The following is a 20,671-nucleotide window of genomic DNA, read 5'->3' as shown; positions in this document are numbered from 1 at the left end:
CTGGGGCAGGGGCAGGAGCGTTGCGCATTGGGGCCAGCCCTCTCTCCCCCCAACCCTAGTCCCCCCCACTCACCTTGGGGGGGGCCACAAGCCTTGTGACCCCTGTGTCCCTGGTGGTGTGGAGGCCAAGCCCCCCCCGGCCGGGCCCCAGGCGAGGAGGAAGCAGCGGCCGGGCCGGGCTCGGTGAGGAGAGGCCGCGGGTGCCACGGCCCTTCCTGCAGAGCCACGAATGCAAATCCTGCGCAAACACGGCCTCTCCCACGGCTCTGCCCCCCCCTCCCCTGTGGGCCACCCCAGGGGAAAAGGGGCAAGAAAGCCCCCAGGATGGGGAGACGAGGGCCACCGAGCCCAGATTTTGGTACCAGTCACCAACCGGCACCCGCCGGTTTGGGTACCCGCAGGCGATGGGCAGCCCCCAGCGTTGGTACCCACCAGAAAGGTCAAGGTGGCCACTTTGGGTGGGTGGCACCGACTTATACAACAATTTTAGATTTTTTTTCCTCTGTTTTTTGGCACGTCGCCTTTTGAGCTGAAACGCCTCCAGGGCTCATTAGCGGCGGCTGCAGCCCTGACACGTGCGAACGCTCCCAGTCCCTCCGCTCCCCCGGGAAACCAGAATAAGACAAGTGAACCCCTGGGGTCCCCAATTTCCCAAATCCCCCCTGGAACACCCAGAGAGTCCCTCTGGGAGGGGGGCATTGCGGGAGCTGAGAGCCCAGAACGGGCTCAGGGTGAACCCCAGCGACACTGGGACAGGGGGTCCCATCCCCACCATCCCACCAGCCTCACATTGGAAAAACTTTAGAAAAAGGAGGAAATCTGTCAAAAAAAAGTAAGCAAAAAAAGGCCGAAGAGGTCACAGGCTTGGAACTGCCGGGAAAATGTGTGTAGGGGTCAGAAATACCCCCGTGGGTGCAAAGCTGGGGCGGGCAGGGAGTGGGCAAGGAGCCCCGAAATAGAAAGTGAGAGCCTGCAATGGAGAAGGGGAAATGCCACCAGGGTGGGGACACAGAAATCCCAAGCAGCACCACGGCCCCCGGCCTCGGAGCCGGCCCCTCCTGCTTCCCCAAAAAGGGAAGAATGAAAACATATGGTAAAATAATCTTTCCCACGGTGGGCAGCGGGTTCCTCGGCGTGGGGCTGCCCGCGCAGACGGGGCAGCAGCCCTGCAGGGACATCTCCAGACCCAGATGATCCTTTTTCTGAGCATTTTTACGGTGCTACCGACCACCCCCGACTCCCCAGTCACATCAGCGATGGGTGAGGGATTTTTTTCCTTTTATATCACAGAATCACAGAATGCTACGGAGTTGGAAGGGACCTCTGGAGATCATCCAGTCCAACCCCCTGCCAGAGCAGGGCCACCCAGAGCAGGTCCCACAGGAACATGTCCAGGTGGGTTTGAATGTCTCCAGAGAATAAGACTCCACCACCTCCCTGGGCAGCCTCTGCCAGGGCTCTGCCACCCTCACAGGAAAGAAGTTCCTCCTCATGTGTAGGTGGAACTTCTTATATTCAAATTTATGCCCATTTCCTCTTGTCCTGTCCCTGGGCACCACTGAAAAAAGCCTGGCCCCATCCTCCTGACACCCACCCTTGAAGTATTTATAGGTGTTGATCAGATCCCCCCTCAGCCTTCTCTTCTCCAGACTAAAGAGACCCAAGTCCCTCAGCCTTTCTCATAAGGGAGATGCTCCAGGCCCAGATCATCACCCACCTTGTGTCGATCTGCTCCGAATTTCTGCTCCAGCCCCTGGCTCCCGCAGGGTCCCTCCGCGCCGTCAGCCCTCCTGCATCCCAAACCCATCAGTGAGAAGCAGGATCGGTCGCTTGCTCGGGGTAAAACCAGGTTCAGCTCAGTGACACCCTCCCCCGGGACAGGATACAGTCCTGGGCCCACGGAGCCGGACCCCGTGCTCTTCCCAATCCCGCTCTTCGCAAGAATTTCCAACCTTCGTAAACAGCCTGGCTTTAACACGTCCTAAATAACCCAAACAGTTTATCTGTGGGCCAGGGAACGTCCCTTCTAGGGACACCGCATCCTGCTTGGGTTATCATGGCCCTTCTAAACAGTTTATAAATAGACCAAGGTAAATGAGGGTGATGGCTTTTTTTTGAAGCGAAGCGAGGATTTTTATCTATTTTCTTTTTTTAAAGCCGTTCAAGGACCGCCGGCGCAGAGGATGGATCCTAAAACCCAAGTCTAAATGAGGGTGATGGCTTTTTTTTGAAGCGAAGCGAGGATTTTTATCTATTTTCTTTTTTTAAAGCCATTCAAGGACCGCCGGTGCAGAGGATGGATCCTAAAACCCAATTTAAATCCTCTGCTTCTTTCTCCTGCAGCTGAGCTCCATCCCCACCTCACTAAGACATTAAAAAATAAGGAAAAAACCAAAGAAAAATGTCTTTGGCAGTTTCACCTCCTCACGTGCCGGCCTTGGCGGCGTCACAGGGCCACCGGGAAGGTCACCATCGTGCCGGCCCGGCTCTGGGCCAGGGTGGCAACAGGGGTGGGTGCCAGGGCCAGCGATGGGAGAAGGCAGGGACCAACAGCACGTGGTGCTGCCCTAGGGAGCTTTGGGGTCACCCTGCTGCTCACATTGGGGAAAAAAAGGGGATAATTGAGGGGGAAAAATGAAAAATGTGAGAAATAATTTGGAAAAGATGGAGAGCGGCGAGCGGGTCTCCTGCGATGATGGGTGGGACGGTCACCCGGGCAGCTCCCTCCCGCCAGCATTCCTCAAGGCCACAAAAGGTGACTCATTTCACAAGGGCTGATCAGAGAAAATCATCGTGACGCTTCCCGTGAAACGAGCCTTCACCCAAAGGGTTTGCGGTGCGCAACGAGGGCGTCTGTGAAACACCCCAGAGGAACTGAGGCCATTTCCAAGCATCCAAGGAGTAAAGAAATGGGATTTTACAAACTTTTTTCAAGCTATATATTTTTTTTCTTTCTTTTCTTTAAAAATAGAAGCGATTTGCAAAGGTGTGGGACTCGGGACGGGGCTTCCCCTCAGCCAGCAGATGTGGCTCCAGCTTGAAGGAAGGTGGCTGCACGGCAAACCGAGCAGGGAAAAGCCCAAAGTCCTTTTTTTCCCTTCCAGCTGCCTCTGTTCAGGCTGAAAAACTGCATTTCCAGCTTGTTTCAATTAATTTTAAGAGTTTTACATTCCATAAAAGCCGAAACGCTCATCAAACCAGGGTTTCCACTGTTGTCACCCTTTGAAACGACCGCACCACGACTCACCCGGTGGCTCTGGCTCGGTCACGCCGGGACCTCCCGCAGGGAGAGAAGCAGCTCCAGGTCCCCTCCACGGTGGCGGTGATGGCCACCTCCCGGCTCAGGACGGACACACTCATCACACCCCAAAGGCCCATCCCTTGGGGGGAGCTTTGGGGAAGCTGGGAAAGATGAGGGCAGGAGAGATGCTCATCCCATGCCCTTCCCTACATGATCTTGGTGGCGCTGCCGTGGCTGGATGTGGCCCCAGCTGTGTCACCACAGGGCTGGGAGAGCTCGTGAGGACAGGGCACGGCTGGGGCACACTGCCTGCCCCACAGCACCCTGCCTGCCCCACAGCACCCTGCCTGCCCCACAGCACCCTGCCCTGGGGGTTGAGGAAGTGCTGCGGGAGGAAAACATCCACCTGCACTCACACATAAATAAATAAATAGAATCACAGAATCTTCTAGGTTGGAAGGGACCTTAAAGATCATCTTGTCCAACCGTCAACCTAGTTTTGACAAAAATAAACACCCACACAGCAAGCAAAAAGAAAACTAAACCATACCTCCCAGCACTACATCAACCCGTCTTTTGAACACCTCCAGGGATGGGGCCTCAACCCCTTCCCTGGGCAGCCCATTCCAATGGCTGATGACCCTTTCAGTGAAAAAATTTTTCCTAATATCCAGCCTGAACCTCCCCTGGTGTAACTTGAGACCATGTTTTTGGGGTTTGGTTTTTCTTGCATGTATTTTTTGCATCTATAAGCAAAGCCAAACCAGTGGGCGCCCTGGGGTCACTGGTGGCCACGTTCCTTGCCCCAGCAGCTGTCCACGTCTTGGTGTAATGAAAGAAAAACCTATTTTCCTTATGCTTATGTGAGTGTTCTTTAGGGGAAGCTTTTTTCAAATAAGGTTGTTCGATTTTAGGTCACATTCCAAATGACTGGTGGGCAGTGGAGGATAGGCAGCATGTGTATTGAGTGAGTGGAAAACAGAAATATCTGTCGTTTATGTCAAGAGGCCATAGCAAAGGAATGAGACACGTTTCCAAGACTGATATTAATAGTTCCATATACAAAAAGAAAAATATGAGAATAATAAGTGTTCACACTTGACTATTTCTGCTTGTCTTCCTCCTCCACCCTCCAGATTAAATTGGTTTCAATTTAGGAAGGTGAATTCCTGGGTTTTAGTGCTGGTTTTTTTTTCAGCTGGAACTAAGGAATTCCTGGGTTTTAGTGCTGGTTTTTTTTCAGCTGGAAATATCCAGGATTTACTCTGCTGAGTGGTGGGAGCAGCGTGAACAGCCCAGTATTCAACTCCTAATTGTCATCATCCCAGTACTGGACCCTGGGTAAGGATATGGATGAAAGGCACCATGAAGAACGTAACACTCCTCACTTTCAGTGCTTGCTTTGTTTCTAGGTTAAGTTGGCGACAAACTGGGACAGCCCCAGTTCCCCGCAGCCCCGCAGCGGCGCTGCACAGCTGGGGGTTCCTTTGATCTCAAAAGATCAAAAAGTGCTGTTTTCCTGCCCCGCGGCGGCCGCAGCGCACCCAGACGTGGAGCAGGATGTGTCACAGCTCACCCTGAGCAGCTCCAGCTCCCACCACCAGCAGACACCCCCCAGCTGCCCACCTCGCCAGATGCTTCCATCTGCTCCAGCAGCTTGCTTTCCTGAAAAAAATAAAATAAAATAAATAAACGAAAATAAATAAAATGCAGCTCTGCACCTGCAGCACAGACAGGAAAGAGGTGTCCTCCAGGGATGTCCACACAACCTGCCCACATCTTGGCCCCTCTCACAGCACGTGGGGTTTGGATGGAGCCCAGGCACCCGTGGGCTCCTCTCATTTATTGAGTGTTGGCTGAGCTGAGCAAGGGCACCAGGAGCTGAGCAGCCTTTGAGGGAACGTGGAGAAGTCCCCAGAAGATGTTTGCTACAAGGAGTTTCCTGGCTCTGAAACTGGGGAGGGAGAACCCACCAAGACCTGTTGGAGAAGCTCCAAGCAGGCAGCAGAGACCTCTGCCTGGGGTCACACCAGCTGCTGTTCAACAAGAATTTGGGTCTCGTGGCCTTGACATGTGGCTCCCAGGGCTGTCCCCAGCTGTATCCCACACTGGGTGCAGTGATGACCCCACCAGTGCTGTCTCCTGGCCACCCCAACCCAACCTCAGAAGACAACAGATCCAGCCTGATGTCCTACAAGGGCCTGGTGGGGCTCCTTGTGCCTTCAGGCGTGGGTTTCCCTCCCTGTCTGCTGCCATTTGGGATTATCTGCTGCTCATCCATCTTAGCTTTACCTGCAGTAACACTCTACACCTTCACAGACCGGGGTTTATTTCGTTATTAACAGAGCCCCGACAGCACAAGGACCATTTAAAGCTTCACAACAGAACACGCCAACCAGCTCCTCGTGCCCCAGGACCACGAGCCTGGAGTAAAGTGCCCCAGGGAAACAAGAACACGTGCCCTCACCCACAGGAACAGCCGTGGACGTGCACAAGGGACAGAGAAGCCCCGTCCCCTGCTGCCTGCAGCTGCAGGAAGGATCCCACAGCGTGGGACTTCCAGGCCTTTAGGCATTAAAAAACAAGGGTAAATGTTAAATACAGGTTGTTTACTGTGTTCCACGAGTCCCTCACACACCTGGACACCCAGCGGCCCAGCCAGGGTTACAGGCTGCTCCGGGGTTTTGAGTGTGGCCAGTGGGTATCTCAGTGGCTCCAGTGCCCATGGGCTGGGACAGAAGATTCAGCAGAGGAGGGGAAAGACTCCTCGGGCTGTGGAAACTCATTCATTGCTTCGCAGAAAGCAAATCTTCAGAAAAAGGCAGATTTCCCCAGCACATTCCTGCTGACGAGCAAAACCCCCCCGGAAAGCAGGAGTGAGGAACCCCAAACGCTCTGGAGACAGAGCACAATCCCAAAAGCCATTGCCCCATCTTGTACCCAGGCTGGGGACGTGATGTTCAACCATCGAGCTCCGGGATTATCCCCTCGAACTGACTCCTGGATCTCAGCAGTGCCAGTAACTCTGAAGCTCACCCAGATGATACCCTGAAGGGATGGTGTGGTGTGGGGAGACACCTATTTGTGCCATAATAAAGCAATCCCACCAGTGTCTGCGTAATCCACTAATTTACCCTCCAGGACTAAACAGCTTTCCCTGAAGAACCGCTACGTCTCATCCATCTAAAGCATTCTTCATCCCACAACAAAATTACTCCACGCAATTTCAGAGTCCCAAACAAGGGTGCACAGACCCTGGAGTCTTCCTCCCCCCAAACAAGGGTGCACAGACCCTGGAGTCTCCCTGGCGTAAGCCAAAGGAGACAGCAGGGACACTTGACTCTGTGTAGGGTCTTGCTCATCAGAGCCAGCTGCGAGATGTTGTTTTAGCCACACACAGAGACCCAGACAGCAACTGGAGCCAACGGCCCCCTCCCAGACCCTCCCGGGGCTACAGATGGAGCCCCAGCCAAAGGGGGACGGTGCCCGGCAGACGGGGGGGTTTCCTGCCCACCCTCCAGCGTGGGAAGGCTCTGCCGAGGGGAGAGAAAAGAGCTGGTACCATCTGAAAAAGAAAACTGCTTTTTATTAACCAGTGAAGTGGGCCCAGACACTCAAGAATGGGAGGAAAAGCGATGTGGGGAGCAGGCCCAGCCCCAGAAGTTGTGGGGTGCACAGCCCCCACTGCTGCTGAGCTGTCTCCATGTGGAAAAGGAGACCCGTGTGGGGAGGAGGCCACAGCAAACCCCCCCTGCCGAGCAGAGAAACTGCCCAGACCCGTGTGGGGAGGAGGCCACAGCAAACCCCTCTGCTGAGCAGAGAAACTGCCCAGCCACTCAAGAATGGGAGGAAAAGCGATGTGGGGAGCAGGCCCAGCCCCAGAAGTTGTGGGGTGCACAGCCCCCACTGCTGCTGAGCTGTCTCCATGTGGAAAAGGAGACCCGTGTGGGGAGGAGGCCACAGCAAACCCCCCCTGCCGAGCAGAGAAACTGCCCAGAGGAGGCAGAGAGCTGGGGGACACTCAGGGGACGAAAAGGAGACCCGTGTGGGGAGGAGGCCACAGCAAACCCCTCTGCTGAGCAGAGAAACTGCCCAGCGGAGGCAGAGAGCTGGGGGACACTCAGGGGATGGGGACAAGCACGGGCACGGAGAAGTGACACAGAGGGGGAACACAAGGACACTCAAAGTCTAGTTGCAGTTCTTGGGCAGGCGATAGACACCTCCGGAGTAGATGAGCTGCTGGTCCCGGACCTTCTTCTGGAGAAAGCCCTGCAGCTCTTGTATATCGATTTCTGTAACCACCGGGCCTGTCATCACGAACATCTTCAGCATGCTGTGGATCCTCTCCAAGGACAGGCTCTCCAGGTTGGTCAGCATGGCCTGGATGTACGTCCAGAACAGCTGCAGAGGGGACACAAAGGAACAGTAAATCCCACCGACATCTGTACTGTGAAGAAAAGGGGTGCATCAGCGAGGACAGGATAAGGACTAGGACAAGAGGAAACGGCCTCAAGTTGCGCCAGGGGAGGTTTGGGATGGATAGTGGGAAAAATGTTTACACTAAAAGGGGTATCAGGCCTTGGAACAGGCTGCCCAGGGCAGTGGTGGAGTCACCACCCCTGGAGGTATTTAAAAGCCGGGCAGACGTGGTGCTGAGGGACATGGGTCAGTGGTGGGTTTGTCAGTGTTGGGTTGATGGTTGGACTTGATGATCTAGAAGGTCCCTTCCAACCCAGACGATTCCATGATTCTGTGATCCCATATCCCAAAAGCAGGGCAGGGCTGTGCCAGTAAGTTCTGCTCTTGGCCATGAGCGTGTGGTCTTTTAACAGGAAACATGCGGTGCTGGGACACAGCTAGGAAGCAGGGTCTGACGTGCAGTACGTGCATGACCCACAGTGGATAAACACCAGTATGACAACTGTGTGGTTCACAGAGGCACAACACACACACACACCCCACACACGGGTAGGAAAAGCACTGGAAGTGTCCAGGAACCACAACACAGAGACGGCAAAGGTCCAGCTGTTAGTGCTGGGTAAAGCCTTCTTGGCAGTCTAAGTGCCAAACAGCACTGCTTGGGTGAATCCAAATAAGTTACGGCTGTTTTCAAATATGAAATCATGTCTCAGAATTTTTGGTTTGTTTTTTTTCTAAACTGAAAAAACAGATTTAGAGATGTCCAAATGGTTGCCTGGCTCAGCAGCCGGGCACCTTTCTGGAGAGGAGGCTGCGATCCAGCACCAGTCATTGATTCAAAAAAACTCTGGACTGAGCCAGTGGAAAACGCTAATCCCAAGCGCAAATTGAATCCATCATCTTGATCAGACTCCCTGAAACCCAAAGCACAGGATGTTTGCACTGTCCTGGTGGCTTCGCAAGCAGCCGAGACACAGGGACAGGTACCTGCAGCTCTTCCTCTTTCTGGTCAGCCTGCGAGGCCATGGCAGAGTCCCCCTCCTCGTCGCTGTCTATCAGAACGACCTTCTCCACCTGGTCCTTCTGCTCCTCCTCAATGACGGTGAAGGTGCCTTGGGGCTCTTCACGCAGGACCCCCTGCTGCAGCCACAGAGTCATCTTACGCTTCAGCGACGTCTCGGGCACCTTGAGCACTTCACTGAGCTCTGTCAGTGTCCACGTACCTGCAGAGACCACGGATATCAGAGAAAAGCCCGGGACACCAGCCCAGGAGGTGCTGAGCCTTGTGGTAGATCCAAGCCCACGAACCAGGTCTTGGTCCTGCTACCAGAGATCTCAGAGCCCAAGCAACGTGTCCCTTCCCACCCACCCACAAGAAGCCCAGAGACACAGGGGGTAACGCTGTGCCTCTGCCACAGGACTCACTCTTGGTCTGGAAGTGCAGGATGATGGCAGCGTGCACGGGAGAGACCGACAGGGAGAGGGTGCGATCTGCCAGCTCCACGTCCAAGCTCACCAGGCCCAGGTGGTACTTCCAGTTCAGGGTCCTCATGGCCTGGAAAAGGAAGAAGGAGCCACTCACAGCAGATCTTCTAACAGGAACCACCAAGTGCTGCGTTATTGCAAACACCCCCCTACCACCAGGGTCTCTGCCAGACACAAAAGCTGCCCCCCTCCTCATAAGTCACCCAGCACTGCCACCACCCAACCGTCCTCTGCCCATCATGGGAAACATCCTCCTTGACACACGTTGCTGTTCAGCCCTTGTCCAAGACCAATTCTCCTCTCCTGCCTGAAAGCCGGTCACTCAGCTCGCTGGTAGGGTAAGCATGGGTTGAAGAAACACTGGAAGACCAACTAGACCACTCTTGGGAAAGTCCTACCAGAAAATAAATGCTGATCTGGGGCAGGATTTCCTCAGAAGAGACAGAATACTCTTCTGATACAGCAGCAAAAAGAACACTGCTTGTTTTGAAGGCTGAGGGATGCTCAGGGATGCTCTTGAGTCCCCTGAGCATCCTTGCATCCCTTGCATCCCCTCCCGCATCCTCTCCTACCCAATGTTTTGCCGGCACAGAAATCAGATGGCATCAACATCTGGCACGAAGCTACAGCCAGAGAAGAGACAGGACCTAGAGCCATGAGGTTCCCAGCCTCGTGGCATGCATCACCTGGTGTGTAATAACAAGTTTAAGTAAGGATATAGAAAAATCAAGCCTAGAATGAGAACACAAGTGGGCAGTCAAAAACACCTGCATGAGACACCAAACTGTGTTCAGGTTGGCTGCAAAGAACCATCAGTGTGTGCACAGACACTACACAGGCACGGCAGGTGGACTGGAATCACCCACTCCACCAGATGAGAAGCTGCAAGGTGAGAAAGGCAAGACCAGAGCTCTGGAAGTGACCTACATCTCTCCTTCACTTCCAGACAGATGCTCCTGGTTGCAACCCATCCTGTGTGAGCAGAGCAAGACGTGCCTCAGCCTTCTCTGTCTGACTAACTGCCACGATCAAGGGCCTGGAGAACAGAAGAACGCTGTGTGGCCGCTCACACTTGCTCTGTGTGCCTCTCCTCTACCTCTCCATGCTGTTTATAAAGGCAAGGGTTCAGTCTCTGAGCCACAGCCAAACTGACCAAAACTGCTTGCACCTGAAGTGCTTAACGTGGAGCTCAGGGACCCTCCAGAAACAAATGAAACAACCCAGGAGAGACCACAGAGAGAAGAGGAAGCATCATTCACCCAACATCAGATGAACAGTGAAGCTTAAAATGAGACCACGTTAAAAGAGCTTCTTTTCAAGAGGACAAACAGGGGAGGAGGTGCCAGAGCAGTGAATAAGAGAGATCCAACAGAGACAGGATGTTGCTCTTACTACTGTAGAATTTCGGCCAACAAGCTTAGACCAGGTTTAAGATGCTCAAGAACTTCCACCTCAGTATCCATCTAACTAACAAACACTGGCATATTTTAGAGAATTCTATTCCACAACTGCAATCACCACAATGACCCAGGCACCGAATAAAGAGATAACCCTTCTTTCAGCAATAGCTAAGGGAGCGCAGCTTCTGCACCCAACTCCAAGCTGAAGGACTTTGGGATTCCACCAAAACAGTGTGTGGTACCAGCAGTTAAAATTTAATGGATGTTAAAGGTGACTCTGCAAAAAACATACAATATAAGGAAGTGTGAACAGCATACACCTGTTTTAAGGAGGTGTGTTACCTTTAATTTCTCATACTTCTTGGAATAGGCTTCCATGGCTTCCTTGACCTGCTCTGGAAGCTCCAGTTTCTCCTCTTTCAGTGGTGGCCAGAACTCACTCGACAGGATAACGGCGACGAGGCTGAAGGGTGGCCTCTCCTCCTCCGGGAGTTTCTCTTCCTCATCACGGATGTTGGCATTAATGCGCCGCGAGTCAGCCATATCCTGGAAAAGGCAGAGGAAGCAAAGGTAGATCCTTCTCTCCCAAGCCACTGCCAACCCTTAGTAAAGGAGATGCTCAAACAAGGTGACTAGGGTTGTCTCCAAATGATGACGGGGACATTGGAAGGGACATGATGGTGTGTGTCCACTAGAAATTCTGTTAGATACTCAGAAACACTTGTGGGGAGGCTGAGGAAAGGATTACAACTCAACACTAGCCTACACCAGAGTCCCTCCAGACCTGTGTTCTTCCCACACTGCTTCAAGTGAATTAAACTCCAGACTCCCAACCCTAGAGGAGCTGGAAGAGCCCAGCTCTTCAGTGCCCAAATACTGCACTGCAGGAAGGGCTGGAGGGACAACAGCACCAGGGCAACCATCCCCCAGAGTCGATAACCCAACCCACGGGGCTTAAAAACCAGAAATGATTTGGAATGTGCTTCTGCCTGTCACGGATCAGCCCCCTCACCGGGATTTTGGAACCCCCACTGTCCTAAAAGACCCTTTTTGGGTCACTCCTCAAGTCCTTTCCCTTCCCCAAGGAGCTCAAACACCCAGGACTTTAATTTTATTTAAAAAAAAAAAAATAAATTACTTTTAACATGACTTCACAATAGTGCATCTGAGCTTCACCAAACCGCAGCTTCAGCAGCTCCACATTGCGGATTTCCCTGATAAGAGAAACAACAGATGAGCCCCAGGTCCCTCAGATGGACGAGCCCGGCTTGGCCTCCACCCCTTCCAACACAGCCAAGAAAGGTAGTCCCTGGCACAAGGGAGCTCTTCCTAGGAAGCCCTGCAGGGTACGTTATCTCAACAGGATGTTTTCTAGCATCTAAGTGAGGAATAGTCACTTCCTCTGTAGGTCAGCAACTTTTCGAAAACCCTCCCATCCCTTTTATTTGGAGGAAGGTGGCACACAGCCCTCCCCCTCGACAGCACAGGCCAACCTCAGCGTCTGGCGAGCCACTTGCCCGAGATGGCCCATCCCAGAGGTGGCTCACACCAGCTGCATCTCACGGGAAGGAAGACCACTGCAAGTGTTGAATCAAGAAACAGAGTTGGGCTGCAACTGGGGTTTCCTGATGCTTCATCCCTTTCTTTCTTACTTCAACACCTTCTGCTGACCCTAAGCAGCCTGAGCAGGCTGTGAGGGCCACCAGAACATGTGGGATGGAGCTAGGGAGGTGTCGGTGCCTCCAATTTCCTACACACTGCCCTGTCAGTGCAAGCCAAGGGCAGGACTGGGCAGGATGCAGCCCGAGGAGAGGGGAGCACATTAAATTCTCTGTGCCAACCCAAAGCTGCAGACGAAACGGCCAAAGACATTCCTGCTCCAGAAACAGCCACTCATCAGACCCAGCCCAAAGCACACAGGGATCAGGGGATTTTGCCAGGGAAAGCCCTGGGGCTGGGCACGGGGAGCTCACCTCTCAGCACTGTAGTTGAACTGATGCAGCAGCCGGTCAGCCAGAAGCGTGCGGTACTCGTTGATAAACAGGTCCTTGCTGCCATAGATGCTCACCAGGAGGCTGATGATGTCCGAGGACCGACGCTTGGAGCTCGACTTTCCTAGGGAGATCCAGCAGACGACAGTGGGAGGTTAGCAGGGACCTGGCCCAGCCCAGCTCAGCTCTGGAGGACTGGCAGAGGAGCTGCTCAAGGCTGTGACAGGGGGATGGGGTCAGGCTTTTTTCAGTGGTGCCCAGTGGCAGGACAAGAGGGAACGGGCACAAACTGGAACATAGAAAGTTCCATCCGAACATGACGAGGAACTTCTTTATTTTGAGGGCAGCAGAGCCCTGGAAGAGGCTGCCCAGAGAGGTGGTGGAGTCTCCTTCTCTGGAGACATTCAAACCCACCTGGACACGTTCCTGTGGGACCTGCTCTGGGTGACCCTGCTCTGGCAGGGGGTTGGACTGGATGATCTCCAGAGGTCCCTGCCAACCCCATAGCATTCTGTGATTACAGCCCGCCAGAGCCCAGCTGCTGGGACTTCTGGTCTTGACAACTAACCTGGATCTGCATCAACTGGGTCAGGAACCCAGTCCCCTGGTTCTGCGATGTCATCATCACTCTCCTGGCCGTTCTCCAGGGTCACTGGGTCAGCTTTCGAGAGCTCGTTTGCGAGGTCACCAGAGCCCTCAGCATCCCCTGTGAGCCCGGCCACGATCTGCCGCACCGTGTCCTCCCGGGTCCTGCCAACAGGCAAGAGACACAGAGCAAGTGAAGGGGGAGCAGAGGGGGAGAAAGGGAGTGCAAAAGACTGAGCCCATGAGCCTCTTACCTCAGATACTTCCTGATGGGCTCGCAGGCGACCTCCAGGATCACCATGGAGGGGTCAAGCTCCCTCAAGGCCTTGATGGCCGAGATATAGAGAGTGATGATGTCGGATGTGTTGACTCCTAGAGGAGAGGGGCAGAGGGAGTCAAGAGTCCCAGAGCAATGGCTTGGGTGCTCCAAGCCCCTCTGTCCGATCTACAGTTGGAGGCCAAGGGCTTGCTGCCCTGCTGCCCCAGCCAAGGGGACAGACCGGATCCATGTGGCCAAGAAACCAGTTCCAGCCCTGAACACAGGCTCAGAGACTACCAGAAACTGGCTGAGCCCTGACTGTGTGTTAGAAACTCAGACCACACACAACAAAAACGCCTTTATCCACCTGGACCAAAGCTAAACTTCTAGCTCAGCCCCTCACCATACTGAGGCAAAAATGAGGCAAGAAGGGGCTGGGATATAATCAGCTACTGCTGCCCAAGCACATTACAACACAGCCTGGTGGCCTCTCGCTCATCAAACACGGAATCAGATGATGGTTCCCAGTAGATTCCACTCGTGCCAAGGCTCCTTACGGTGTTATGACATACACGAGGATGAAAAACCCACCAGGATGAAGAAGTCGCATTTCCAGAGCACTCTTTTAAGGTCCCTTCCAACCCAAACCATTCTATGATTCTATGACAGATCCATCATTCATAAGAAACCAGTTCCAGCCCTGAACACAGGCTCAGAGACTACCAGAAACTGGCTGAGCCCTGACTGTGTGTTAGAAACTCAGACCACACACAACAAAAACGCCTTTATCCACCTGGACCAAAGCTAAACTTCTAGCTCAGCCCCTCACCGTACTGAGGCAAAAATGAGGCAAGAAGGGGCTGGGATATAATCAGCTACTGCTGCCCAAGCACATTTCAACACAGCCTGGTGGCCTCTCGCTCATCAAACACGGAATCAGATGATGGTTCCCAGTAGATTCCACTCGTACCAAGGCTCCTTACGGTGTTATGACATACACGAGGATGAAAAACCCACCAGGATGAAGAAGTCGCATTTCCAGAGCACTCTTCAGGGAGCTGAGCAGCTGCTGCCTCTGATTAGTCCTTTCCAGGCAGAACTTGAGGTCCTCCACAGCAGGCTTGGACTCTGGGAAATCTATAAACCAAGCAGTGATCAGAAACAGTGCCATGCTCCGTGGGAAGGCAAGAGCAGACAGTGCAGTGCATCAGGAGGTGAAGACAGATCCATCATTCGCCATGCTCCGTGGGAAGGCAAGAGCAGACAGCGCAGTGCATCAGGAGGTGAAGACACCAGGAGCATCAGGAGATCCATCATTCGTCCAGTCCAAGCCCAGGAACACGGAACGGGTCCCACCTACCTCGGATGATGCTGAAGAGCTCTTCAATGCGCATGCTGGCGTAGATGCGGTAGAAGAACCTTTGGACATGGCAGCGCCAGCGCTTCAGGGTGCTGCTGGCTTCTGGAGAGGAGCGTGCCGAGGGACCGTCCTGCAGGAACACCCTGCTCAGCCACCCAATCACCTTCTCAATCCACTGCGCAGGGAGAGGGAAGGTATGGAGATGGTGAACACCACAGGCTGGATGCACAACCGCGTCCCACGCTTACCCCACCACCCAGCAGCAAGCAGAAACGGGCTGGTAGCCGAGGCCAGTACCACCTCCAGCTGCTCTCCTGCACCCTGGCCTGGCTTATAGCTGGGGAAAGCACAGCTGGAAGAACACGAACTTTAACTAAAGATACAGGATAAAATCATAGAATCATAGAATTGCCCAGGCCGGAAGGGACCTCCAAAGGCCATCTAGTCCCACCTCCCCACAGTCAGCAGGGACACCCCCAACTAGACCAGGTTGCTCAGGGCCTCGTCGAGCCTCACCTTGAATATCTCCAGGGAAGGGGCCTCAACCACCTCCCTGGGCAACCTGTTCCAGTGCTCCACCACCCTCACAGTGAAGAACCCTCTCCTCATCTCCAGTCTAAATCTGTTCCCCTCCAGCTTGAAGCCATTGCCCCTCGTCCTGTCACTGCAGGCCTTTCTAAACAGGCTCTCCCCAGCCTTCCTGTAGGCCCCTTCAGGTACTGGAAGGCTGCTATTAGGTCTCCCCGGAGCCTCCTCTTCTCCAGGCTGAACAACCCCAGCTCCCTCAGCCTGTCCTCGGAGCAGAGGTGCTCCATCCCCCTGATCATCCTTGTGGCCCTCCTCTGGACCCTCTCTATCAGGTCCATGTCCTTCTTATATTGAGGGCTCCAGACCTGCACACAATACTCCAGGTGAGGTCTCACCAGAGCAGAGCAAAGTGGCAGAATCACCTCTCTGGACCTGCTGGCAACGCTTCTTTTGATGCAGCCCAGGATGGGATTGGCCTTCTGGGCTGCAAGTGCCCACTGCCTGCTCATGTCCAGCTTCTCATCCACCAGCACCCCCAAGTCCCTTTCCTCAGGGCTGCTTTCTGACACCTCACCCCCTAGTTTGTATTGGTGGTGAGGATTGTTGTGGCCCAGGTGCAGAACCTTGCATTTGCTCTTGTAGGATATAGCCTACGCAGATGTGCAGGAGAAGACAAGGGGTGACTGAGGACTGTGTGTAGGTGCTGGGCTCCAACGAGGATAAGGTATATTCAAAAACTTGCAGGCTATTCTATTCCTGCAGAATTCCACTCCATTCTATACTTGCAGGACTATTCTCTTCATGGGGATACGAGCAAATCGCCCATCACACCATCCTTGGCCCAAAATTTCTATGATTCCTGTGACCAACAAAGAGCAAATGAGCCCTCCCCAGGACTCACAGACACCCGACCAAACTCAGGCACTTGAAACCAAGACCTCAAATACCAGCCTTGTCACCAAATAATAAAATAAAAACCTAAACAGAGAGCACCAGAAGGTTAATTTTTTGAGATTTCATTTTCTATGGAGAAATGTGTAATTGTCGAATTTCAAAGGCACTCAACTACAATATGCAGATGTTCAAAAGAAATGCTTTTTTTCATTTCCCCTCTAAGCTGGCAAATATGTGGCACTTCCTGGGATAGTATTTCAGTATTAATAGCTACTGGATATTAGCAATTTTTGATAAGCAGATTCTGACAGCCTGAAACAAAAATGCTAAGTCAAGGTCTGGCTGGTGTTAGCTCTTAATTATCTACTCAACTGAGGAAAGACAGAAGAAATGCACCAGTTCTGGCAGTGCCAGGCAGGACGAACCTGAGAACAACTGGGCATTGATCTGGGCAAAACTGGGGAAAAGCTGATGAGGAATTCTCCTAAAGGACAAAAGGAAAGGCTTATAAAATTGAGTTGCTTTGCATCAGTAAAGGAATACAATTTTTATCAAACCAACCCATTGTTTCCTATGAGTTTATCTTCTCTGAGTGCTCCTGCTACAGCCTGATTATCAACCCACACTGCAGACAGCTGCCCATGTGTCTGAAAAGGGGGTTTGCTCTCAGCCTTGTACTTTCAGCAAGCTGTTTCTCAGGCTTCTATTCTACCTGTAGCTTGCCAGCCTTGTGCTTTTTTTTGTTGTTTGTTTGTTTTCTTAAAATCATCTCTTCCTAATTCTGCTCCCCCCCAACATTCTGCAGCCAAACACATCGGCCTTTTCTGAAGAGGTGGGAGCAAGGGGACCTTCTGCAAGGTGCAGAATGTGGTTGCATTTTCTCTGGTGCCCTTAAAACGTCCTTAAACAAATCTCCAGGTCATGCAAAAGCATTTCACAGTAGGTCCAATGAAGACAGCGTCGCACAGCAACTGAAGGGAAGTAAATACACAATGACAATGACTGCTGATGTTTGCAGATGACAAAAACGGCCGGCATGGCAAGCAGAAAGGAAACCAGGGCAACCCCGCAGAGCGGTGGGGTCTGCATGGCAACCTGACTTCACAACACTGGCAAAGGCAAGGTCACGCATGGAGGAACAACGAGCGCCTGCAGAGCCAGGACTGTATCCTGGAACAGCCATAACCCAGAGAAGGATTGTATTCTAAGGTCACTCTGGGTAAACAGCCCAACACAAACTCGGTTTAAGGCAGCAGGAAAACAACTGGGTGGGTGAAAAGGAAGATTTTAATTCTGTATTTGGCCCACGGGTGAGATGGATACCAGACTATCACCTCCCATCTTTGCTTCCCGTTTGAAAGGGGTGCTGAAAAATTGAAGAAAGCAAAATTGGAAAGAAGAAAGCCACACAAATTCTAATTATGGGCCCACCTACGCAGGGGGAGGGCCCTCTGCAGGCTTGGTGGCACTAGTAGTTTGTAAAATGGATCTTGTAGTTTGTAAAACAGATCCACAGAAATTCCCTCATTACTATGGACATCACGAAATGAAATATAACAGCCCATTACACACAGGTGAGAGCAAACCTTCCCCTCTAGCAAAAATCAAAACGGGGAATTTTAACCAGCTCTTCTGCCAGGGATGGTGGGGTCACAGCCCTGGCCCAGGTGTTCTCAGGCTCACTTTTAGGCTGAGCTGCTCAAGCAGTAAGAGCAGCAGCTGCTCAGCCCCAAAGGATGGGCCCTGGGCTGCCCCACGCCAGCCTTACCTCCTGGAACTCGTTGAGGAAGGAGTGCTCGTATTCCCCCCTGCATCGCTGCTCCATCCTCTCCTCGATCATCCTGTGCAAGATGGTGGTGACGGCGTCGGCGCTCACCCTCTCCAGCAAATTCAGCCGGCGGCTGCAGGCACAGAGAGTGACCCCGCTCAGAGCGCGTGGAGGGGAAGGTACAAGCAAATAAAGACAATCTAATGGCTGTAGGCACCTTCCTCCCTACATGCTCCACAGACACAGGCCTGGCTCCCAGTTTAAATACTCCAATAGCCCCCCATAGACGCGCTATGTAGATAACACATGACACTATGCTACCCCATCTTCCTTAGGAAGATTATTTTCTAGCCAACAAAAGCTTTTTCATTTAGAAGAGTTTGCTGCTTTGGGGACAATTGGCCTTAGAGCAAGAGGAATATACATACATCCCCTATATACACGGGAAGGCACTCTCCATCTAAAGATCTGCTCTAGTTCAGCCACCAGTTGGCAACCAGCTGCAGAAACCCTATGTCCAGTTCTCTACCCAGTACCACGGCACAGCCTGACCTCATGTGTAACTCCTCCTGTTTTCAGATTATCAGAAAAACCTGCTGCTGCTCCCCATCCAGACCATCTGAGCAACAGCCACCCTCCCCGTAACCTACGTACAGAATGTCATTGAGCTGCTGAAACTGCTCCATGGCTTTGGGGCACCAGCACTGCTCTCTCTTGCTGCTGCAGCCTGCGCACAGCGGGCTCTCTCCTCCGCCCTCCTCCGTGTCGCTCTCCTGCTCGGTCTCACTCATGCTGCTCTCACCCTCGTTCATTCCATCTTCTCCTTTCTTCCACTGCCGCATGTATATCCTGAAAGTGCGGCTGTAGAACTGCTGGATCATCTCCTGGAAGGACTTGGTGGTGGAGAAGAAAAGGATAGCTTTGAACATGGTGTAGACCTTTTCTTGCAGCATCTGAGCACCCGTCCCCAGCAGCAAGCCCGCTTTAGTCCACCTCTCCAGAAGCTCCAGGCTGTTCAGGTAGGGGTCCAGGCGGCACTTGAGAAGACAAAAGGCGTCCAGAAGGAGCGAGGAGCACTGGGGCTCCTCGGCCGTGTTTTCATACTGGCCGATGCAGTTCCAGAACTCAGGAGCTATGTTGGCCTGGAGGTCCGTCTGTAGCACCTCGATGAACCACTCCTCCACGATGGAGTGCAAGTCGTAGCACCGCAGCACCTCCAGGGCTGCCCGCAGCTCGGCATCCTTCAGCGGCCCCGCAGTGTCGGACCTCGGTGCCGCCTGAAAAACGGAGAGGAGAATGAGTTAAGGATGCACAGACTTCTCCAGGAGGGTCTGCGGCTGGAGAGACCACTCCTCCCAATGAGGGGGGTCCCATTGGACACGGACTCTGCTGTCAAACACCGTTCCTCCATGGAGACCTGCTGGAGTCTTGGCCTGCTGCTGGAAGACAAGTGTCGTCCCCCAGGCCCAGCACCCAAACACCAGCCACGACTGTTCCTTTTGACAGGACAAGGCTGAGAGAGCTGGGGCTCTTGAGCCTGGAGAAGAGAAGGCTGAGGGGAGACCTTATCAATGCTGACAAGTGTCTAAAGGGTGGGTTGAAGGAAGATGGAGCCGGACCCTTTTGAGTGGTTCCCAGGGATGAGGACGAGGGGCAACGGGCACAAGCTGGACCATGGGAAGTTCCACTGCAATGGGAGGAAGAACTTGTTTGGGGTGAGGGTGGCAGAGCCCTGGCAGAGGCTGCCCAGGGAGGGTGTGGAGTCCCCTTCTCTGGAGATCTTCAAGCCCCGCCTGGATGCTCCTGAGTGCTGTGCTCTGGGCAGCCCTGCTTTGGCAGGGGAGTTGGACTGGATGGGCTCTAGAAGGTCCCTTCCAACTCTGACAATTCTGTTGCCTCAAGTTCTGTGTCACAAGCCACCCTTGGGCCTCTAAAAAGCCAGGTTTGGGGCTAAAACCTTCCTCAGCCCCCGTTAGCTCCCTGGGGGAGGGAGCAGAGCCACAGCAACGTGGCCAGCAGCCCCTCTTTGTGGCACATACGCCTCCCTGGCTGGCGCCACGGGGGGGGCCGGACACCCACCGCCTTCCCCCCACGGCCCCCGGAGCCGCCGCACCCCAGACCCCCCTTCCCTCCTCCCCAGCCGCCAGCTCCGGCCGTTCCCCCCGCTTCAAAGCCCCGAAATCCGGAGGGCACCGGCCAGGCCCAGGGGAGGCGGCCGGAGCCACCTCGGCCTCCCCGCGGCAGGGGGTCAGGGCCTGCCCCGCTCCCCCGGGGGCACCAGGCCCCGCCAAGGCCCGGAGACCCGAGGGCGGCGTGAGGCGGGCGGGGAGCGGCGGCGCCTCCCCCGAGGCCGTGCCCGGTCTCCCTCCCCGCTCCCCCCTCGCCCCCCGCTCACCAGCCCCAGGGCGGCGGGCGGCACCAGGGCGGTGCTGAGGGTGTGCCAGGCGGCGGAGAGCCCCGCGCCCACCGGCGGCTCCATGCGGGCCGGGCCGCAGGAAGAGGCGGAGCGGCGGGGCCGGGGCGATGGGCGGGCCGGGGCCGGCGCTGCGGGAGTACAACGCGGAGCTGCGGGAGGGTGAGCGGGGCTGGGATGGGGGGGATCTCGGCGGCGGGGGCTGGGGCTGCGGGCTGACGGCTGTGTCCCCCCCAGGGCTGGCGGAGCTGCGGGCCCGGCGGGAGGAGCTGAGCGGGAGGATCCGGGAGGAGGAGGCGGAGCGGGACCGGCTGCAGGGCCGGCTCGG

General features: G+C 54.2%; 2 protein-coding genes across 3 annotated transcripts in view; both read right to left on the bottom strand.

Moving 5' to 3' along the window:
- Positions 1–185, bottom strand: part of TOR4A (torsin family 4, member A) — a 10,711-nt gene extending 10,526 nt beyond the window's left edge. The window contains exon 1 of one of the 2 annotated variants that reach the window (XM_014952409.1): positions 78–185. The gene's annotated coding sequence lies outside the window, so the exon portion shown is untranslated. Of the gene's footprint in view, positions 1–73 lie in introns of both variants that reach the window. The other variant, XM_014952412.1, reaches the window with a different exon arrangement.
- A 7,134-nt stretch (positions 186–7,319) lies between these two features.
- Positions 7,320–20,475, bottom strand: ANAPC2 (anaphase promoting complex subunit 2). The gene is made up of 13 exons (XM_014952386.1): positions 20,326–20,475; positions 18,585–19,207; positions 17,931–18,063; positions 14,741–14,915; positions 14,398–14,517; positions 13,376–13,493; positions 13,105–13,286; positions 12,519–12,660; positions 11,684–11,759; positions 10,888–11,091; positions 9,086–9,215; positions 8,648–8,883; positions 7,320–7,642 (listed from the first exon to the last, which is right to left on the bottom strand). Exons 1-13 carry the CDS (start codon positions 20,407–20,409, stop codon positions 7,430–7,432), a joined length of 2,436 nt encoding a protein of 811 aa, XP_014807872.1. The 5' UTR covers positions 20,410–20,475; the 3' UTR covers positions 7,320–7,429.
- Positions 20,476–20,671: the final 196 nt, after the last annotated feature.

The sequence above is a fragment of the Calidris pugnax genome, unplaced genomic scaffold (genome assembly GCF_001431845.1).
Source record: "Calidris pugnax isolate Ruff unplaced genomic scaffold, ASM143184v1 scaffold135, whole genome shotgun sequence".
NCBI lineage: Eukaryota > Metazoa > Chordata > Aves > Charadriiformes > Scolopacidae > Calidris > Calidris pugnax.
This window is presented reverse-complemented; position numbering and strand designations above follow the sequence as displayed.